The following is a 15,426-nucleotide window of genomic DNA, read 5'->3' as shown; positions in this document are numbered from 1 at the left end:
CCCGTGAGAGCAGCACCGCCCCGCTCACGCTCACCCTGCCTTTGGGCACACAGGCCAAGGAAGCAAGCAAAGCCGAGCGCAGGCCAGTGGTCTGCTCTCCCACACCCCTGTCTGCTCGCTCCCCCGGAGGGGCTGCCTCTTCTGGGAAGCCTTCCCGACTGCTACCGGCCTCACCGTGCTCTCTGTGCAGCAGCCCCAAGGGCAGGGCCCAGGCTGCCTCGGCATTCCCTGAACTGCTGCTGGCCTCGGCCTTCCTGGACAGCCAGGCCTCTCCCCGCCGCCTCCCTCTCTGAGCAGGGCAGCTGGGGATCCCCGGGACCAGCTGACAAGGGCCCAGGTCACTGCCAGAGAGGCCGACAGTTGCATCTCCGGAGTGCAGAGGCCAGAAGGGTCTTCACATGCAGAGGCCCTGACCAAAGCCACGACTGCCCAGGGATAGGGGGTGCTTCTGCGCAGGGCTGTTCACGTGGCCCGCACTTGAATCGGCTTCCCGATTCAAGATCCCAAATCCAAAGCAATTTGGTCAAAGTTGGTGGCAAAGTCATTTAGAAGAAGGTCCAGGATTCAAGCTCAAAGCACCTGGTCCCTGGGGCATCCCCACCCCACAGCGGGCATCATGGGTGCACACAGAGCCAGGGAGCACACGGGGGGCAGAGGGGCTGAGAGGAAGGGTAAGGGCAGGGAGCACACGGGGGGCAGGGGAGCCGGCGGCGCTCTGAGCTAGAGGACAGGACACGAGGTGGGGGTGGGGGGGGCACAGGGCTCCAGACAGAGGAGGGACGGAAGGCCAGGAGGGGTCCCCACACAGGAGGCCTCGCCGGAGTCCTGGACCTGCCTCATAAATGCTGCTCTGTGGCTGGGCATGGCCCGAGGGACCCCAGAACCACATCACGACCATGTCGCATGAGCTGACAGTCTCCAAAATGCTACCGGGAGCCACAGATGCTAGTGGGGCGACCTGAGCATGCAGGTGGGGGGCGGGCGGGCTCCGCCGCCCTGGCGCTGGGGTACCTTCAAGCTCCTAACAGGACTGTCCTTCTAAAAGTAGACTTTGGACATGGGGAAGGCCACTGCAAGACCAAAGAGACAGAGTGACGGCTGTGAGACGCAGACAGCCGGGCGAGGAGCCCGCGGACACAGGCAGACGCAGGACAGACAGGCGGCTGGACGGCGGGCAAGAGCCAAGCGGCCTGCGGCACCGTGCCCGGCAGCACCTTGGGGCCGTGGAGGTGGCAGGAGAGAGACAATGGGCACCAGGACCACGCCAGTCCCCCGTGCATGCCTGACACACCGCCACACACTGGCCCCCGCCTGGGCCCGGAGCTCAGAAAGGGGGAGACAGGGGAGGTCCCCCATCCAGGGATGCGGGGGACGGGGAGCAAAGCCAGGCAGACCCCTTCAGGGACGGACGGAGGACCAGGGATCCCGAGACGCAGAAGGACTGGGGAGGCTCGAGAGAGATGGGGAGCGGGGGCTGAGCCGCGGTGCCCCCCCCACCCACTTGGCCGGTGGAGAAACAGGCCCAGCAAGGTACCCAGGAGACCCGGCAAACCTGGCAGCGTGGCTGGGGTGGGACTGGGGTCCTGCAGGCAGCTCTCACCTTACCACTGATGTCACTGACAGCCACGTGGACAAAGATGGAGGCTTCTTCCATCCCCTCCAGGTACACGTGCCGGTAGCCTGCAATACCGGTCACCCGCCCACTCTGCTCAAAGGCCCTGAATATGGCCCGTGAGCCCAGCTCTGGGGACGCCTCCTCCAGGAAGCCCGCTGATATCATGGGCTCCTCCCCTTCCCGGGGGCCAGCTGATGCGCAGCCTGAGCGCTCCTCCCCTCCCGCATCCTCAAAGCGCCCTTGGCCCCATACCTTCCTCCTCGGTCCCGACTGCGTCCCTAGACCCACCCATAGCGGGAGCTGACCCACAGATGGGAGCTTAGCCCTGGTACCCTCCACCGACCTACGGGAGGCACTGCCTGTGGTGTGGGGGACACACTGGGTGTGGGGGAGGGACTGCTCTGTGTGGGGTGTGCTGGCCTCTGTGGCAGACGCCAGCCTGAGCAGGGGACGTAGGTCTCTATCATGGGGGATGCTGCCCCTCCCCACCCTGCCAGCCCCCGCCTACCTGGCATCATGCTGCTGAAAGCCAGCGTCCTCTGGCCAATGAAGTCACGCCCAATGGGGTCATGGTCCCAGACAAGGAAGCGCACCAGTGCGATCTCAGGCATATGCACGGTGAACACCAGCGTCTCCTCCCACATGGGGTTGAATCCTAGAGGCCACCAGGAGGAGGGGTCACCTCTCAACCCAATCCCTAGCCGGGAGGCCACTTGGGCCCACGCCCTCTTCTGGTGCCTCAGCCTAGGCTGGCCGCCCGGCGGAGAAAACCAGCCCCTGGGGCCCAGGCTCCCCCACGGGCTCCTGCGAGGGGGCAGTGCAGGGTCACAGGATCGTCCCCCGCCCCGCCTTCTCCTGCGAGCCTCACCATTGTCGTCCACCACACGCGTCTGCTCCTTGTTGCAGTCCACGGGGAGCCCGATGACCTCCACCTCCACGAAGGGGTCGATGATCTGGGCAGGTAGGGCAGGGGTGGCACCGGGCCTGGCGTGGCGGCGCTGCCCAACCCGCCCCCGCCGGGGCCCTCCTACCTCGCCTCGGTCCCCCAGCATGGAGTCCCGTGGCTTGGGGAGCTGCTGTCCGCTGATGATGCGGAGCACGAGCTGCTTCTTGAGCTGTCCGGGCAGAGGGTCCTCGGAGTTGGGGTTGAAGACGCCTGGGAGGGGCCAGGGGACCAGGCTGAGGGCTTTGTGGCGGCATGGGGCACTCCACTGCACCCCGTTGACCGGCCTGGAGTCCCGGGCCGGGGACAGAGGCAGAGGAGCAGGGTTCCAGCATGGGCGCACCAAAGGTCTGCGTGCCGGTCTCCCCTGGGACCGTCCTCGCCACCCTCCACACGCCGGGCTCCCAGTGATGGGGCTCCGCAGGCCCGTGCCCCCAGGCGGTAGAGTGAAGTTAGCCAAGGCTGGCCAGGAGGGCTGGGCGAGATCCAGGTTACAACGGGGACAGCCCCACGCAGCTGCCAGCAGCCAGCAGTGAGAGAGCTGGAGGCTCCGGGAAGGGATTCGGAGGTTCTGACTGCCCCGTGGGCAGTCGCCCCAGATGCGTCCTGCTGGGAGCCTCGTGGGGGTCAGGTGTGCGAAGGGGCTCCCTCGTTCACCCCTGCCAGCCCCTGGTAGCGTGGGGCCCTCTGCTGCACCCCCACTTCTGGCACCCGTACTTTGGAGGTGAGCCTGTGGCAGCTGCCCCTACCTACGCGCCCCGCGACCCCCGCCCCATGCCCCGCGCCCCGGGCTCACCCTGGCACATGCACTCGGGCTTGAGCACGTAGCCACAGTTCCCATTGGCACTGAACTTGGCCCGGTTCAGCTGCAGCATCCGCCCCTCCGACTGGTAGTTCAGGGCAACTATGGGGGTGAACACGAGGCGGCCTGTCAGCGCCCAGCACGTGCCCCACCCCCACCTCCCCTGCTTGGCTGCCCCCAAGTCCAGCGTTCGCCTGCGGGAGCTGGCCCCGGGCTCACCCTCACGTACAACCCAGGTCAGGCGTCCCGGCAGAAGGCCCCTGGAGCCCAGCACAGCCAGCCCCCCGCCGTCCCTAGAAGCACGCGGCCGATGTGCCTCAGTCTCGCTGGGCCCTAGGACCCCACCCCAGTGCCAGCCACTAGCGGGGTGTGGCGAGGCTCTCCAAGCCCAGCCTCCTGGAGCGCCGGGCCCTCCCCCTTCTCCGTGCAGCAAGCGCACCCATCTGGCAGCCGGCGTTCCAGAAGGGCTGGGGGTTGTAGTTGCTGGAGTCCACACGGTAGGGGGAGGGGTAGATGCGGGAGAGCTGGTGCTGGTTGAAGCGGAGGTACTGGGCCGGCTTCTGCTGCAGGATCTGCTGGGCCCTGGTCTCGCTGAAGGACGACACCTGCCAGCTGGACGCCACTGCGGGGCGGGGGGACGGCCTCAGAGGCCCGCCAGGCCGCAGCGCACCCGCTCCCGCTCCCGGGCCCGGGGCCCTCACCCTCCGCCTCCACGTCGCGCATGCCCACAGACTTGGTGTACTTCACCAGGTCTGAGAGGGCCCGGGACAGCTTCATGGTCTTTTTCTGCCGGGCCGCCCTGCATGGAGGAGAGGCGATAGCCGTCAGGACGCCAGCACGGGCGCCCCTGCGGACTCGGGGCAGCCTGGGCAGCACGGTTCCCGAGCCAGGCTCCCTGGTCCACATAGAACGCGCACCCAACGCCTACTACGCCCCGGGGGGGGTTCCGGGACGGGCAAGGGACCCCGAGGAGAGACGCGGGGGAGGGACAGGTGCGGGCGCCAAGCCCACCCAACCACACAGCAGACTCTGGGAGCAGGCGCAGGGGTCCGTGTGGGCCCATCTGGCCCCACGACCCTGAGGTCCACACGCTGGGCTCCCCCTCGCCCAGCCCACTGTGACTTCACGGGGCCACAGCAGGGCCGGCGCGTCCAGCGTCCGCTGTTTCAGGGACACGGGCCTCGGCACTTCCTGCCCCACCCGTCCAGGGTCCAGGCTGGGGCAGGGCACTGACCCCCGGCTCTGGCTGCCCTGGAAGTCCAGGTCCTCGTCTCCCTCCTCCACGCTGGCCACTTTCTTCAGCTTGCTGGCCTTCTTCTATGGAGGGAGAGTGGAGTCAGGCCCGGTGGAGCCCCCAGACCAGCCATGGCCCTGCACAGGCCGGAGGGGGCAGGAGGCAGGCCTATTGTCGGGGGGCCTGGTACCAGGGCTGCCCGGCTGAGCCTGCCTGTCCCCCGCAGTATGCCGGGCGGCCTGGGCCCGGGCCTGAGTGAGCCAGGGACGTTGGCTGCTATGCACCGGGGGGGCCGTCGAGGCACCTGCCCCCGGCAGCCCCCGACAGACACGTAGCAAGCAACCCGGGGGGGTTCCGGGAGGCGGGCAGGGGCCCCGGGGGCTGGAGGGGAGGCCCCGGCTGGCTGGCGCAGGGACAGCTGGGCCCGTGGGCTGGTGGAACACAGAGGGTCCCAGCAAGGTGCCCCCGCCTGGGAGCCCCGCCCGACCTTGCGCTTGGAGAAGCCGCTCATAAGGATCCGGTTGTTCCGTCGGCCAGCCCCGGCGTCCTCCCCTGACTCCACGTCCTCCTCTGCCTGGGGGAGAGGGAGACGGGGCAGCAGGGGGAGCCCAGCCTCAGGCCCAGAGCTCCGGGTGTCCCCCCCCGGAACAAGCCGGGGGGAGCGGGAGCAAGAGCAGGAGGGGCTGCTGCCCCCCGCCCCAGGCCTGTGGAAGCCTGGTCCGCCGCTACCCGGTGGGCGCCGAGGCCGCTGCCGGGGACCAGGCTCCAAGAGGGGCGGGGAGGGCTCAGCGGACATGTTGCTCTAAACCTATTCAGTCCCCCCGGACATGTTGCTCTAAACCTATTCAGTCCCCCCGGACATGTTGCTCTAAACCTATTCAGTCCCCCCGGACATGTTGCTCTAAACCTATTCAGTCCCCCCGGACATGTTGCTCTAAACCTATTCAGTCCCCAGTTCTGCCTTTTCTCCCCACGGAGGGTGAGTGTGTGAGAAACGCTCTTTGTGTGTCTGGAAGTTTCCTCGACCGCACGTGCTCATGTTAGGTGCGTGTGAGGCTCCCCACGGCTCTGGAGTCCTGTCCTGCTTCTGGAGGAGACAAACACGGTCTGCGCCCCCCGAAGCTGCTCTTGTCCACCTCAGGGCTACCGTGAGGCTTCCTCACCGCTGCTTACAGAGTACCTCCCGTGTCCCCGCCTGAGGGGCTCCCCAGGCCTGGTCCTGTCTGCACGTCACACGTCTGCACACCCATGGACGCACCTTCCCCACTAAGCGTGCCCCGGCCTGGACCACCAGCCGCAGCCAGGAGGAGAGCAAGGCCCCCTCTGTTGTGGACCCTGGAGCTCAAGGGGGACCCCACTGGACCCCACTATTGGGACAGGGAGCGCATGCTGGTCAGTTCCACCCCAGGGACACGGGGGACAAGACCTCATGCTCTGGAGTGACCCCCAAGAGCCCCCGGAGTGCCTGCCCCTCGGCCTGAACACCCCTGTGGCTCACACACGGGAAAGGAGTGTGTGGTCCGCGGCACGCTGGGCAGCTGCCCCCCAGCTCCAGCTGCTACCCTGGGCTGCCCACACTGGCTCAGGGGAGAAGCCTGGGCCCGTGGGGAGTCAGGACGCTCCCATCTCCACCCTGGGCCTGTCCTGCTCGTGCACTGCTAGTCCACAGCTGCGCCTCGGCGGCCGCAGAGGAGCTCAGCATCAGCTAGGGTCCGGTCGCTCTCAGAAGCGTTTCTCTTTCTCTGCCCCGGCCCCAGCAACGCCAGCCCATCTCCCTCCTAGTTTACTGATGGCTCCACGGCCCGCTGGCAGAGGCACGGGGGGCCGTGTGCCTGCTGTGCTGGGAGCCGGGGAGGCCGACATGCGTCGCGGCTCTGCAAACACTGTCTGAAACAACACGCACACGCGGCTCTAAATCTGGGTGCAGCCAAGGAGGGGCGCGCGTCACCCCGCGTCCTGGAGGATCAGCGCAGCCTCAGCCAGAATCCGCTGTCACCCTCCCAGCGCCCTCATGTCCGAGCTTGGCTGGGTCCCAGCACGGGTCCTAGCTCCGACCGCCCTCAGGGATGCTGTGGGCAGCAGAGGGCCCGCCCTGGGCCAATCCTGCCCCCAGACACAGCCTAGTGACCCCAGAGAGCTCAGCAGGGTGGGGTGGAGCGCTCAGGACAGCAGGAGAAAGTGTTTCTGTGCCTTGGACAGAGCACAGACGGCAGGACCCAGCCTGGCCGGTCCCCTCTGATCAAGAAGGTCCAGTCCCGGCCCCTCTAGATGTCAGGGAAGGCGGTGCTGAGTCCCTCCTTGGCCAGCGCAGCCCCCACTAGAGCTGCACCCAGCACTGAAGACCGGGGTCCTGACTGGGGTCCTTTCCTTGCTCCTCTGGTGGCACCCAAGCCGCCTGCCCTCTCCCACACAGGACCTCCCAAGGGGTGGGGGGGCCACAACTTCGGGCCTCCCAGCAAAGGGGACAGAGAGGTATGTTGGGGACACATGCATGACCCCACTGCCCAGACGTCCCCCTGCTTAGACCCCCCACAGAGAGCTCTGTGCCCCACACCTCCCCATGTCCCAGCAGGGGAAGCCCTAGTGCTGCTGGGGACAGGGTGGTTCCCTGATCCCCTCCAAGCTCCATGCCTGGCCACTCAGCCTAAGCAGCTTCTCCTGCTCTTCCTCTTCCTTCTCCTCCTCCAGGAAGCCCTCCCTGACTCCCGCCCCCCCCCCCACAGAAAATCACACAGAGGTAAGTTTCCCAGGTCCAAATGGCCATCCTGTGTCCCCAACTCCCCAGGTGCATGCCCAGACATTTCTTGGTCGAGGGAAAGCAGGGACTTCACGTCGCGTTGCCACACCAGACATACTGCCCACCGCTCACCCACCAGGGCCCAAGGTGCTCTGAGTCCTCCCCACCCAGAAACCTGGCATAGGTCTGTGGGGGGAGGTGTACGCACAGGTGTGCACAGGTGTGCCCTCAGCCGCAGGCTGACCTTGTGGGGTACATGGCCCTCACCTTTTTGCCCTCTGCCTTGTGCCCAAGCTTTCCAGACGGGGGCAGCGTGGACACGGTGAAGTCATTTGGGTCCTCACAGTCCCGAATCTTCGACTCCTTCATTAACGAGTCTAGTTTCTTCTTGGCAATGTTTTCCACACGCTTCCGATTGGTGGCGACCTGCCAGAGCGAGACGGCCACCCCGTGCCATCATCTCAGCCCTGCGGCAGCAGCGGTGACGGCCCCCAGGTCCCTGCTGGAGGGGCTTGCTGGAGCTGGGGAGCCCGAGCCCCATCTCGGCTTCTGGCCCTCGCCCCAGCCGCACACCTGCTCCTACACAACCTTGCTTATCCGCACGCCGCCCCGCCGCAGGGCTACACGGCAGATGTGTCATTTGCCCGGGGCCCTGGACCGTGACCAGCAGGCCCGAAACGAAGACCTCTCTGATTCGAACACCTGCATGCTCAACGCTGCTCGAGAAAGCTCAGCAGACAGCTTTCCAGGCATCAGGCGGGTGGTCCTTGCAGGAGGAGGTCAGTGCAGCCGGTGGGAGCCCTAAGCAGCTGGGGATGTGGGATCTCACCCCTGGCTCCCAGACACCTCAAGGAGTGGGCAGGGGGCAGGGACGGATGGCCGGCTAGCAGCCTCCAGGGCTCCTCCCCGCCTAGAATAGCCCCCGCCCCCTTATAGCCCTGACACACTGGAACCCCTCCAGGGCAGGGTCTGGGCCGTGTGCGTCTGGGCGCCCCAGGAGTCACGCAAGGTAGACGTTAGACAACCTGGGTTCACAGTCACCTGGGGCCAGAGAAATCTGCATCCACCTCCAAAGCAGAAAGAATTCTGCTGCTTCAGGCTTTTCTAGAACAATTAGCCTACGTGGCTGGGAACGCTCCTGCTCAATTATTTTCCCATCTGATGGCCCCTCAGGGAGAAGTAACGCCTTCCTGCCTCACAGCAGCAGCTTAGAACAGCGCCCAGAGGAGAGAAGAAGCTAATTACAGAGCCCCCCAGAGCCCCCTCCAGCCCCGCTGGCCGAGCCCTTTTGCACTCCTCAGCCTCCCTGTGTGACTCCCCCAGCCCCAGAGCCTCCGGGCAGAGAGCGGGAAGCCCACTAGCCAGCTCGGGCCGAGTCTCCGGTGGGGAAGGCACCCCCTCCAGCCGAGCACAGGCCGCTGTCTAGCCACTGTGCAAAGCACCGTCGCACCACCCAGGTACGCCCCCCCCCAAGCCACCTGCCTCCTCCCAGCGAGGCTCGGAGCCTGCTGTCGGGGCTGCAGCTCCCGCCTTCCTCCCAGCCCTACTCACGTCCCCGTTGAGGAGTTTGCAGTCCTCGTCCATCTCGTCCGCGCTGTCTTCATCAGACACCTCGCCCTCCTCGGCGTCCTCACTGATGCCGGCAGGAAGCTTCTTGCCCTGCGGGGAGGCGGGGACCACGGGAGGCGTCCTGCCGCAAGGGCCGGGAAGCCAGCACCCACCCAAGAAGCAGCAAAGGGAAGGAGCCCTTCGTAAGCTCGTGGACTTCAGGTCATGGGGTAGAGGCCCGCCCAGCACTCCCTTGCTGTGGCAGCACGGGAGGGAAAGGCTGGGCTGTGCACATGGACGTCCCTAGATTACGAGCCCAGCACGGGAGAGACTGAGGCCAGGTCGGGGGCAGGGCCCACCCTGACTCCTCAGCATGGAGCCCCGTACTCTCTAGAGCAGGGCAACTGTCTCTCACCTGGCCCCAGAGCAGCGGTCAGAGGCCCAGTAGGAGGCCAGCCCAGGGAGGGGCAGGCAGGGGCTCACCTTCACCAGAATCTTGCCCTTGAGCATCTGCGGAGAGGGAAGCACGGTGGCGTCCTCCCCGCTTACGGATGACAAGTCCAGCTTGTCCCCGAGGATATCAGTCAGATACCGGGCCATCTTCTTCTGTTGGATGACACTGCAGTGGTTTTCAATGGACAGGATCACCGGGTACCTGTGGGCCCCAACGTGGGAAGAACAGAGTGAAGCCAGGGGAGGGCCAGGCCCCACCTGCCTAAGACCTCAAGTCACCTGCACCAGTGAATGAAGAGATCTTCCCAGCAGCCCGGATAGACAGACCTGCCGGCCACTGTGGGAAGGGGCCCTTCGATGGCTTTGAAAAGCAACCGAGTGGGTGTGAAAGTTGCTAGGACAGTGAAGAAGGCCTGCGGTTCTTATCCCGGGAAGTAAAAACAAAGGCGATTAGAAACTCCAGGAAAACCAGGGGACACATTCAAGCAAGTCAGCAAGTCATGGTTTAAAAATGATGGACTCAACGGAGGTGCGACGCGGAGCGGTGAACCGACTGAAAAGACAATCTGGTTAGCCTGGACACCGCAGACACGGCCCTGCGAACGGCGCCAGGGTCCCAACACTGGTCCCAACTCCTTCCCATGAGAAAGGAGACATCGGCTGGGCCCACGCCACAGGGCAGAGCATTGGTGTTACCGCGCAGTGCAGGACAGGGAGCGCTACTAGGAATTTTCATTATGCTCTTCAGCTGTTTCATTCACTTTTTAACCAAGTGCACATTTTACTTGGATTTTTGCCAATAGGTAACGTGATCTTTTTAGAAAACGGAGGTGGCTCCGACCTAGAGGGCATGAATCAGAGTAAGAGACAAGTCCTGCATCGCAAACAGGACGTGGGGCAAAAGTACTCATCTCCCCATTTGTCAGGCTAGCGACTGAAGCCTCAAGTCCAAGGCGCTAGGGAAGAACCCTCTGCCTGCAAAGATCATGCTGGCGCCCAGAGCTTGCAAGCCCGGTGCTGAGACCCTGGGTTCTCAGCGGCCCCAAACGCCTGTCTGTCCCAGCTCCGCTGCCCTGACGTGCCTCCCTCACCTCAGTTCTAGGCCCAGGCTGCCACTCCGCACTCCCACTGCCTTCTGGCAGCCCCACACAGGGCTTGGGCAAGCTCCTTCGGGAGGGGCCCGTCTATTTCTGTTTCCTAAGTCAATCTTGCTTCTCCGCCCCTCCCTCGTCAAATTAGTTCTCTCCTTGCCTGAGAGCCTTGTTTAGCCAAGACTTGAAGGTGACTGAGTATGGGGAGGCGGTCTTCTATTTCCAGAAACTAAATTGGATTTTGCTCAACGGTGTCTGTAGCTACAGCTGAGTGACGGCAAATTGAGTTTGGACATAGAGCAGCTTCTGGGGGTTAATTAGTGCCAGAGCTACCAGTGCTGGAGGAGGCTGACCCCAGGGCCCGCAAGTGTGTGCGACAGGGACTGTGGGCACAGGGGACCCACCAGCCAAAGCTCATCTGTCACCAACTGCCCCCACCAGCCTCCCTCTCCCCAGACCTGCGGCTCCACTGCCTTCCCTGACCCTCAGCCTCAACGAGAGCCCCAGAGTCAGTCCTGCGACCTCTGCAAACATGCCTCCTGAGAGAGGATGTGGGGAGGGGCAGGAAGAGCCCTGTGGCCCCTCCCCCCACCCTCTGCTAGGGGCCCCTTCCCCAGTCCCAGCCACTCACTCATTCTTGACGAAAGCGTATTTGTTGATGGTTTCGATGACATCTTTGAAGAGGATCTTGGAGGTCAGAGTGTAGCCGTGGTGCACGATGGGCTCCCCGTCGGGCCCGTCCCAGCAGTCCACTGTGGGCAGGCGGACCTTGGTCAGGCCAACCCACGGTGCGGGGACCTCGGTCGGGCAGACCCACGGTGCGGGGACCTCGGTTGGGCAGACCCACCGTGCAGGGACCTCGGTCGGGCAGACCCACCACGTGGGGACCTCCCGCTCAGCTGCCAACACCAGCAGGAGCCTGTCCCAGCCCCCGCGGGGGGGGGAGGGCAGCCATGCCACTCAGAGCCAGCACCGGTGTCCCCAAGAGCAGACGCCGGTCCACAGCCCAGGCCCGCAGCCAGAGCCCCTCGCACGCACCCTCCACGCAGCGGCAGCCGGCCTGCAGGACCCAGGCGTACATGTCCACCCGAGACTGGGACAGGAGCTGGTCGCCCACGAGGTAGGTGTTGTGGGACGCGGTGATGAAATAGTGGCTCAGCGGCCGCGTCATGTCCTGGTGCACGCCGTGGTGCTCAGGGTTGAAGATGTCGCCGGCGGGACTCCGAGTATAGTTGGTGAAGCCTGCGTCGGGGGCACCGGGGGCGCTTAGCCCCGCACGCCGATCCCGCCCCAAGGCTCATCTCAGCACCACCCACCCCCGCGCCACGTAGGACAGGGAGCTGCCCGCTCGGGCCAGCTGCCCCGCCCTCGTATTGCCGGCCCGCACCCCCCATGGGCCTGCCAGGACAGCAAACCCGCAGCCACGCCCCCACTCACCGTCGATGCCCAGCACCCCCTTACTCTTGTTTTCCGGGCAGGGCTCGAACTGCTGGACGATGTCCCGGCAGCTCTCAAGGGTCACACCCGCCATCTAGGCCAGAGCAGGGGCTTAAGCCCAGGCTAGCCCGTCACTGGCCTGGGTAGCCTCGGGCAGCACCCACCACCCCCCCACTGCCTCCCCCCTGCCTCTGATCATCACATCAAGACTAACCACGGCGGGGGGAGGTTCAGGCCCCTGTGATGTGCTTCCTGGATTGGGGGGCACGCTAGCTGCCCCCAGTGTCACAAGACTTGGGACTCGGTGGCCAGAGGACTACTGGTGGGTCACACGGCTTCAGAAGAACTGTCTACGGCTTCAGATCCTTGAAGCCGGGGAAGGGTCTTTGGTTCCATCGGCTGGGCCACCCCTCATCCCCACCGGGCTAGGCAACTCAAGAGCTATGGACCAGGGCTGTCCCGGCAGAAGTCCCCGTATGGGAGGAGGTACAGGGGAACCAGGACCCAGGCCAACCTTGGAGGGACCCAGGGGCGCAGGGAGCCTCCTCTCCCTGCCTCCTCCTGCTGCCTCCCCACATCTCTCACAGGTAAGCTGCACCACAAAGATGAGCCCAAGACAGCCCTGCACATCAGTGACCCCAGGAGCCAGAGGCCAAGTGACCTCCCAGGGCCCTGTGGTGCAGCAGGCCTGGAGCCCCCAGGTCCCAGATGCAGACCCACCATTCCCGAGTAATGCAGCTGTGGGTGCGTCACTGGTGACAGAAGGGAAAGGGGGCACCGGGGGTCAGAGCCCAGAGTCCAGAGGCCTGGCTGAGGGCTCAAACGGCCTTCCTGGTGGACAGTTTTTGTCCCAGATAGATGTTCTAGAAAGCTTAGGGTGAAGGACAGGGAATAATGAGTCAGAACTGCCCATCCCAGACAGGACCGTACTCTCACCTCTACCCTCCCCCCATGCACACCAGCCACCGTGACAGAGAACCCACAGCTTCGTCCCAGGGCTGCCCACAGTGGCTGGGCTGAGGAGGTTAGGGTTAGGGGTAGGGGATAGGGCTAGGGTTAGGGTTAGGGTTAGGGTTTGGAGTTGGTCTGGACATCAGGAACCGTGAGGCTGGTGCAAGTCTCTCCTGTCCAACCCCAGAGCTTTTCTAACAGTGCGGCCACAAGAACAGAACGCATTAATCTGTACATGTTAGGGGAGGTGTTCTGGGAGAACTGTCCCAGCTGTAGCCCTCTCTGATGTCCTGGGCTTGAGGCAGCCCTGCAGGTCGAGGTACGGCCGATGCCTGCCCGGGACTTTTGGGCTGTTGGTGCAAACACCACGTTGACCAGCCTGGCTCTCTCAGCTGTCCCTGCTGATCCAGCCGCCCAATTTTGGGTCCAGCCCAGTGGCCGAGAACTATTTTCCTTAACCTGGAGTCTGACTCCCTCCCACTCTCTGCCCAAAATGAGGTCCCTGAGGGTTTCAGGAAGTTTCAAGTCTGCAAGTTGATCCTCAAGGTGGCCTCCCACCGGCCCTGAGGTGGGAGCCACAAGCTGTTTGAGCCCTGCCAAAGGAGCGCTCTTTCCTCAGAAAGAGAGGGCCCAGGGACACTGGCCTGCCCCTCTCCCACTGCAGAGTGTCAGCGTCCTGCCCACCGCAGAAAGCAACAGCCAGCTCCTGCCTGGTCCAAGGTCAAGGGCGCCCCCATCCCTGAGCCTCTGGCCACTGCACCCCCCATCTACAGGGCTATGCCCAGGGAGCCCTCAGCCTCTTCGGATGGGCAGGGGGGCATAGAGTCAGGAGAAAGGGGTGCACGCCCCTCGGACTCCCAGGGCATCCAGGCATCTGCTGCACAGATGGGTGAATGGTGGCAGCGGCGGGCCTGGAGCTCAGGGGTACGGGCGAACCAGAGCCATGGGGGGAACCAGAGCCATGACGGGAACAGGAGGGATGCCTAGAGCATGGAACCCCGTTCCACGGGGAGTTCCACGCTAAAGGCGCTGTGGTGAGGCACAGGCTCCCTTCAGGAAGCTCGGAGTGTCTGTGGTCAGGGCTGAGCTGCTCAGAAGCCCACAGGGGAGAAGCCGTGGAACTTCCCCAGGGTCCCTCAGGGTCTCCATGGGACCTCGAAGAGGCTGGCATGGCCCATGATGGGAACCGAAGCAGGTCCATGGAGTGGAACCCTGAATGCCAGGCTAGCACCCATCCTCACACACTGAAGGGTTCTCAGCCACACTCAACCAGTTCAAGGGCCCTGGGAGCCCAAGGGGAGGCCATGTAGGCTTGGACCCTGTGGCTGCTGCCCAGGCCCTCACCTTCTGCTCCACCTCCAGGAAGCGCTGGAGGTCAGTGACGTCCAGGTGGTCCTTGTGGTCACTGTAGGTCAGCATGAGCAGGTAGAGGTCCCGGCGGGTGGACATCATCTTATAGAAGGCACAGAACTCCTCAAAGCCCAGCGTCCCCTGGTGGTCATCTGTGTCTGCTTCCTGCATGCCAGAAATCTGTGTCCCCCAGTGTCCCAGCCTGAGAGCTGCCTGGGATCCTTGCAGCAGAGAATTCACTGGGCTCCCCCTGCCCGACTCTCCCACCAAGAAGCCACTGAGTGACCCTTTAACACAGATCTGACCCTTCTCTCCCCTAGTCCCAGACCTTCAAGGTCAACTTACACCTAAACCTGGCACAGCCACCCCACACTGAGAACCAACACTCCACACTGGAATCAAAACTCCAATCTGGGGGTCAGCATCCCACGTTAAAGCTGACACCTCTATGTGGCAGCTAATAGGCCGCTCTGGAGTTAATGCCCACCCCAGGCTCTAAGCCTGTGATGGTACCAGGGTGCCCAGTGGCTAGAAGAGCTTAAGGCCGCAGGGTGTACCGAGTGCCCTGCCTTCCGTCTGCACAGCAGGGAGAGAGCACCTTGCAGCTGACTCCCTCTTGCCAGCAGGGCAGCTCTCACAACACCAGCAGGAGCCCGCTGGATGCCAGTGAGACCACAGACTCCTTCATGAACCCACCCCTCAGGGAGCAACCCCTGAAGCATCAGACCCTGGGAACACCAAACGTCAGAGCCGGGACAGACCCAGAGGACAAGGGACCGGGCAACGGCAGGCTGGGCTGCCCAGAGGATCCTGAGGAGCCCCGGGGCCATGGCGATCCCTGGGAATGGATCAGAAAGGCCCCGCAGCAGGTGCCTCTCCAGCCCGCAGTGCTCTGGGTGTGAGCAGGAACCCCGGAGGCTGAGGGCACAGCGGGGACGGGCGTGGGGTCAGCACCACGGACAGCAGTGCTCGCGGCCCTGCCTCCTGTCTGGACAGTCTTTCCTGGTCTACGGACACAACCTGGGGTGACGGGGGTGGGGCGTGGGCGGCAGGTCCCTGAGGCCCTCTCTGAACCGGGAGCGTCACCAGGGAACCAGGGACCACAGACACCCCCACGTCCCCATGCCCAGGGAGAGTACTCCTCTTGGGGGGGGCAGATCTCTAACGCCTGCTCCTAGAGGGGCGCCGTGATGGGCACACAGCAGGGCCCCTGAGCCTCAGCCCAGGACGCCAGCACCCATGCCACGGCTGGGACAGGACCGAAG

General features: G+C 64.4%; 1 protein-coding gene across 1 annotated transcript in view; it reads right to left on the bottom strand.

Moving 5' to 3' along the window:
• PLCH2 (phospholipase C eta 2) overlaps nucleotides 1–15,426 on the bottom strand; it is a 64,731-nt gene that overhangs the window by 3,876 nt on the left and 45,429 nt on the right. The window contains exons 6-21 of the mRNA XM_059135814.1: nucleotides 14,156–14,326; nucleotides 11,861–11,954; nucleotides 11,462–11,665; nucleotides 11,055–11,175; nucleotides 9,363–9,534; nucleotides 8,883–8,990; nucleotides 7,599–7,757; nucleotides 5,082–5,168; nucleotides 4,595–4,677; nucleotides 4,062–4,159; nucleotides 3,800–3,982; nucleotides 3,355–3,462; nucleotides 2,647–2,771; nucleotides 2,484–2,568; nucleotides 2,124–2,270; nucleotides 1,601–1,680 (exon numbers count right to left, since the gene is read on the bottom strand). Coding sequence (XP_058991797.1) covers nucleotides 1,601–1,680; nucleotides 2,124–2,270; nucleotides 2,484–2,568; nucleotides 2,647–2,771; nucleotides 3,355–3,462; nucleotides 3,800–3,982; nucleotides 4,062–4,159; nucleotides 4,595–4,677; nucleotides 5,082–5,168; nucleotides 7,599–7,757; nucleotides 8,883–8,990; nucleotides 9,363–9,534; nucleotides 11,055–11,175; nucleotides 11,462–11,665; nucleotides 11,861–11,954; nucleotides 14,156–14,326 — 2,025 coding nt within the window. The remainder of the gene's footprint in view (nucleotides 1–1,600; nucleotides 1,681–2,123; nucleotides 2,271–2,483; nucleotides 2,569–2,646; nucleotides 2,772–3,354; nucleotides 3,463–3,799; nucleotides 3,983–4,061; nucleotides 4,160–4,594; nucleotides 4,678–5,081; nucleotides 5,169–7,598; nucleotides 7,758–8,882; nucleotides 8,991–9,362; nucleotides 9,535–11,054; nucleotides 11,176–11,461; nucleotides 11,666–11,860; nucleotides 11,955–14,155; nucleotides 14,327–15,426) is intronic.

The sequence above is a fragment of the Mustela lutreola genome, chromosome 10 (genome assembly GCF_030435805.1).
Source record: "Mustela lutreola isolate mMusLut2 chromosome 10, mMusLut2.pri, whole genome shotgun sequence".
Taxonomy (NCBI): domain Eukaryota; kingdom Metazoa; phylum Chordata; class Mammalia; order Carnivora; family Mustelidae; genus Mustela; species Mustela lutreola.
The sequence above is the reverse complement of the archived record's forward strand: the minus strand, read 5'-3'. Positions and strand labels throughout refer to the sequence as shown.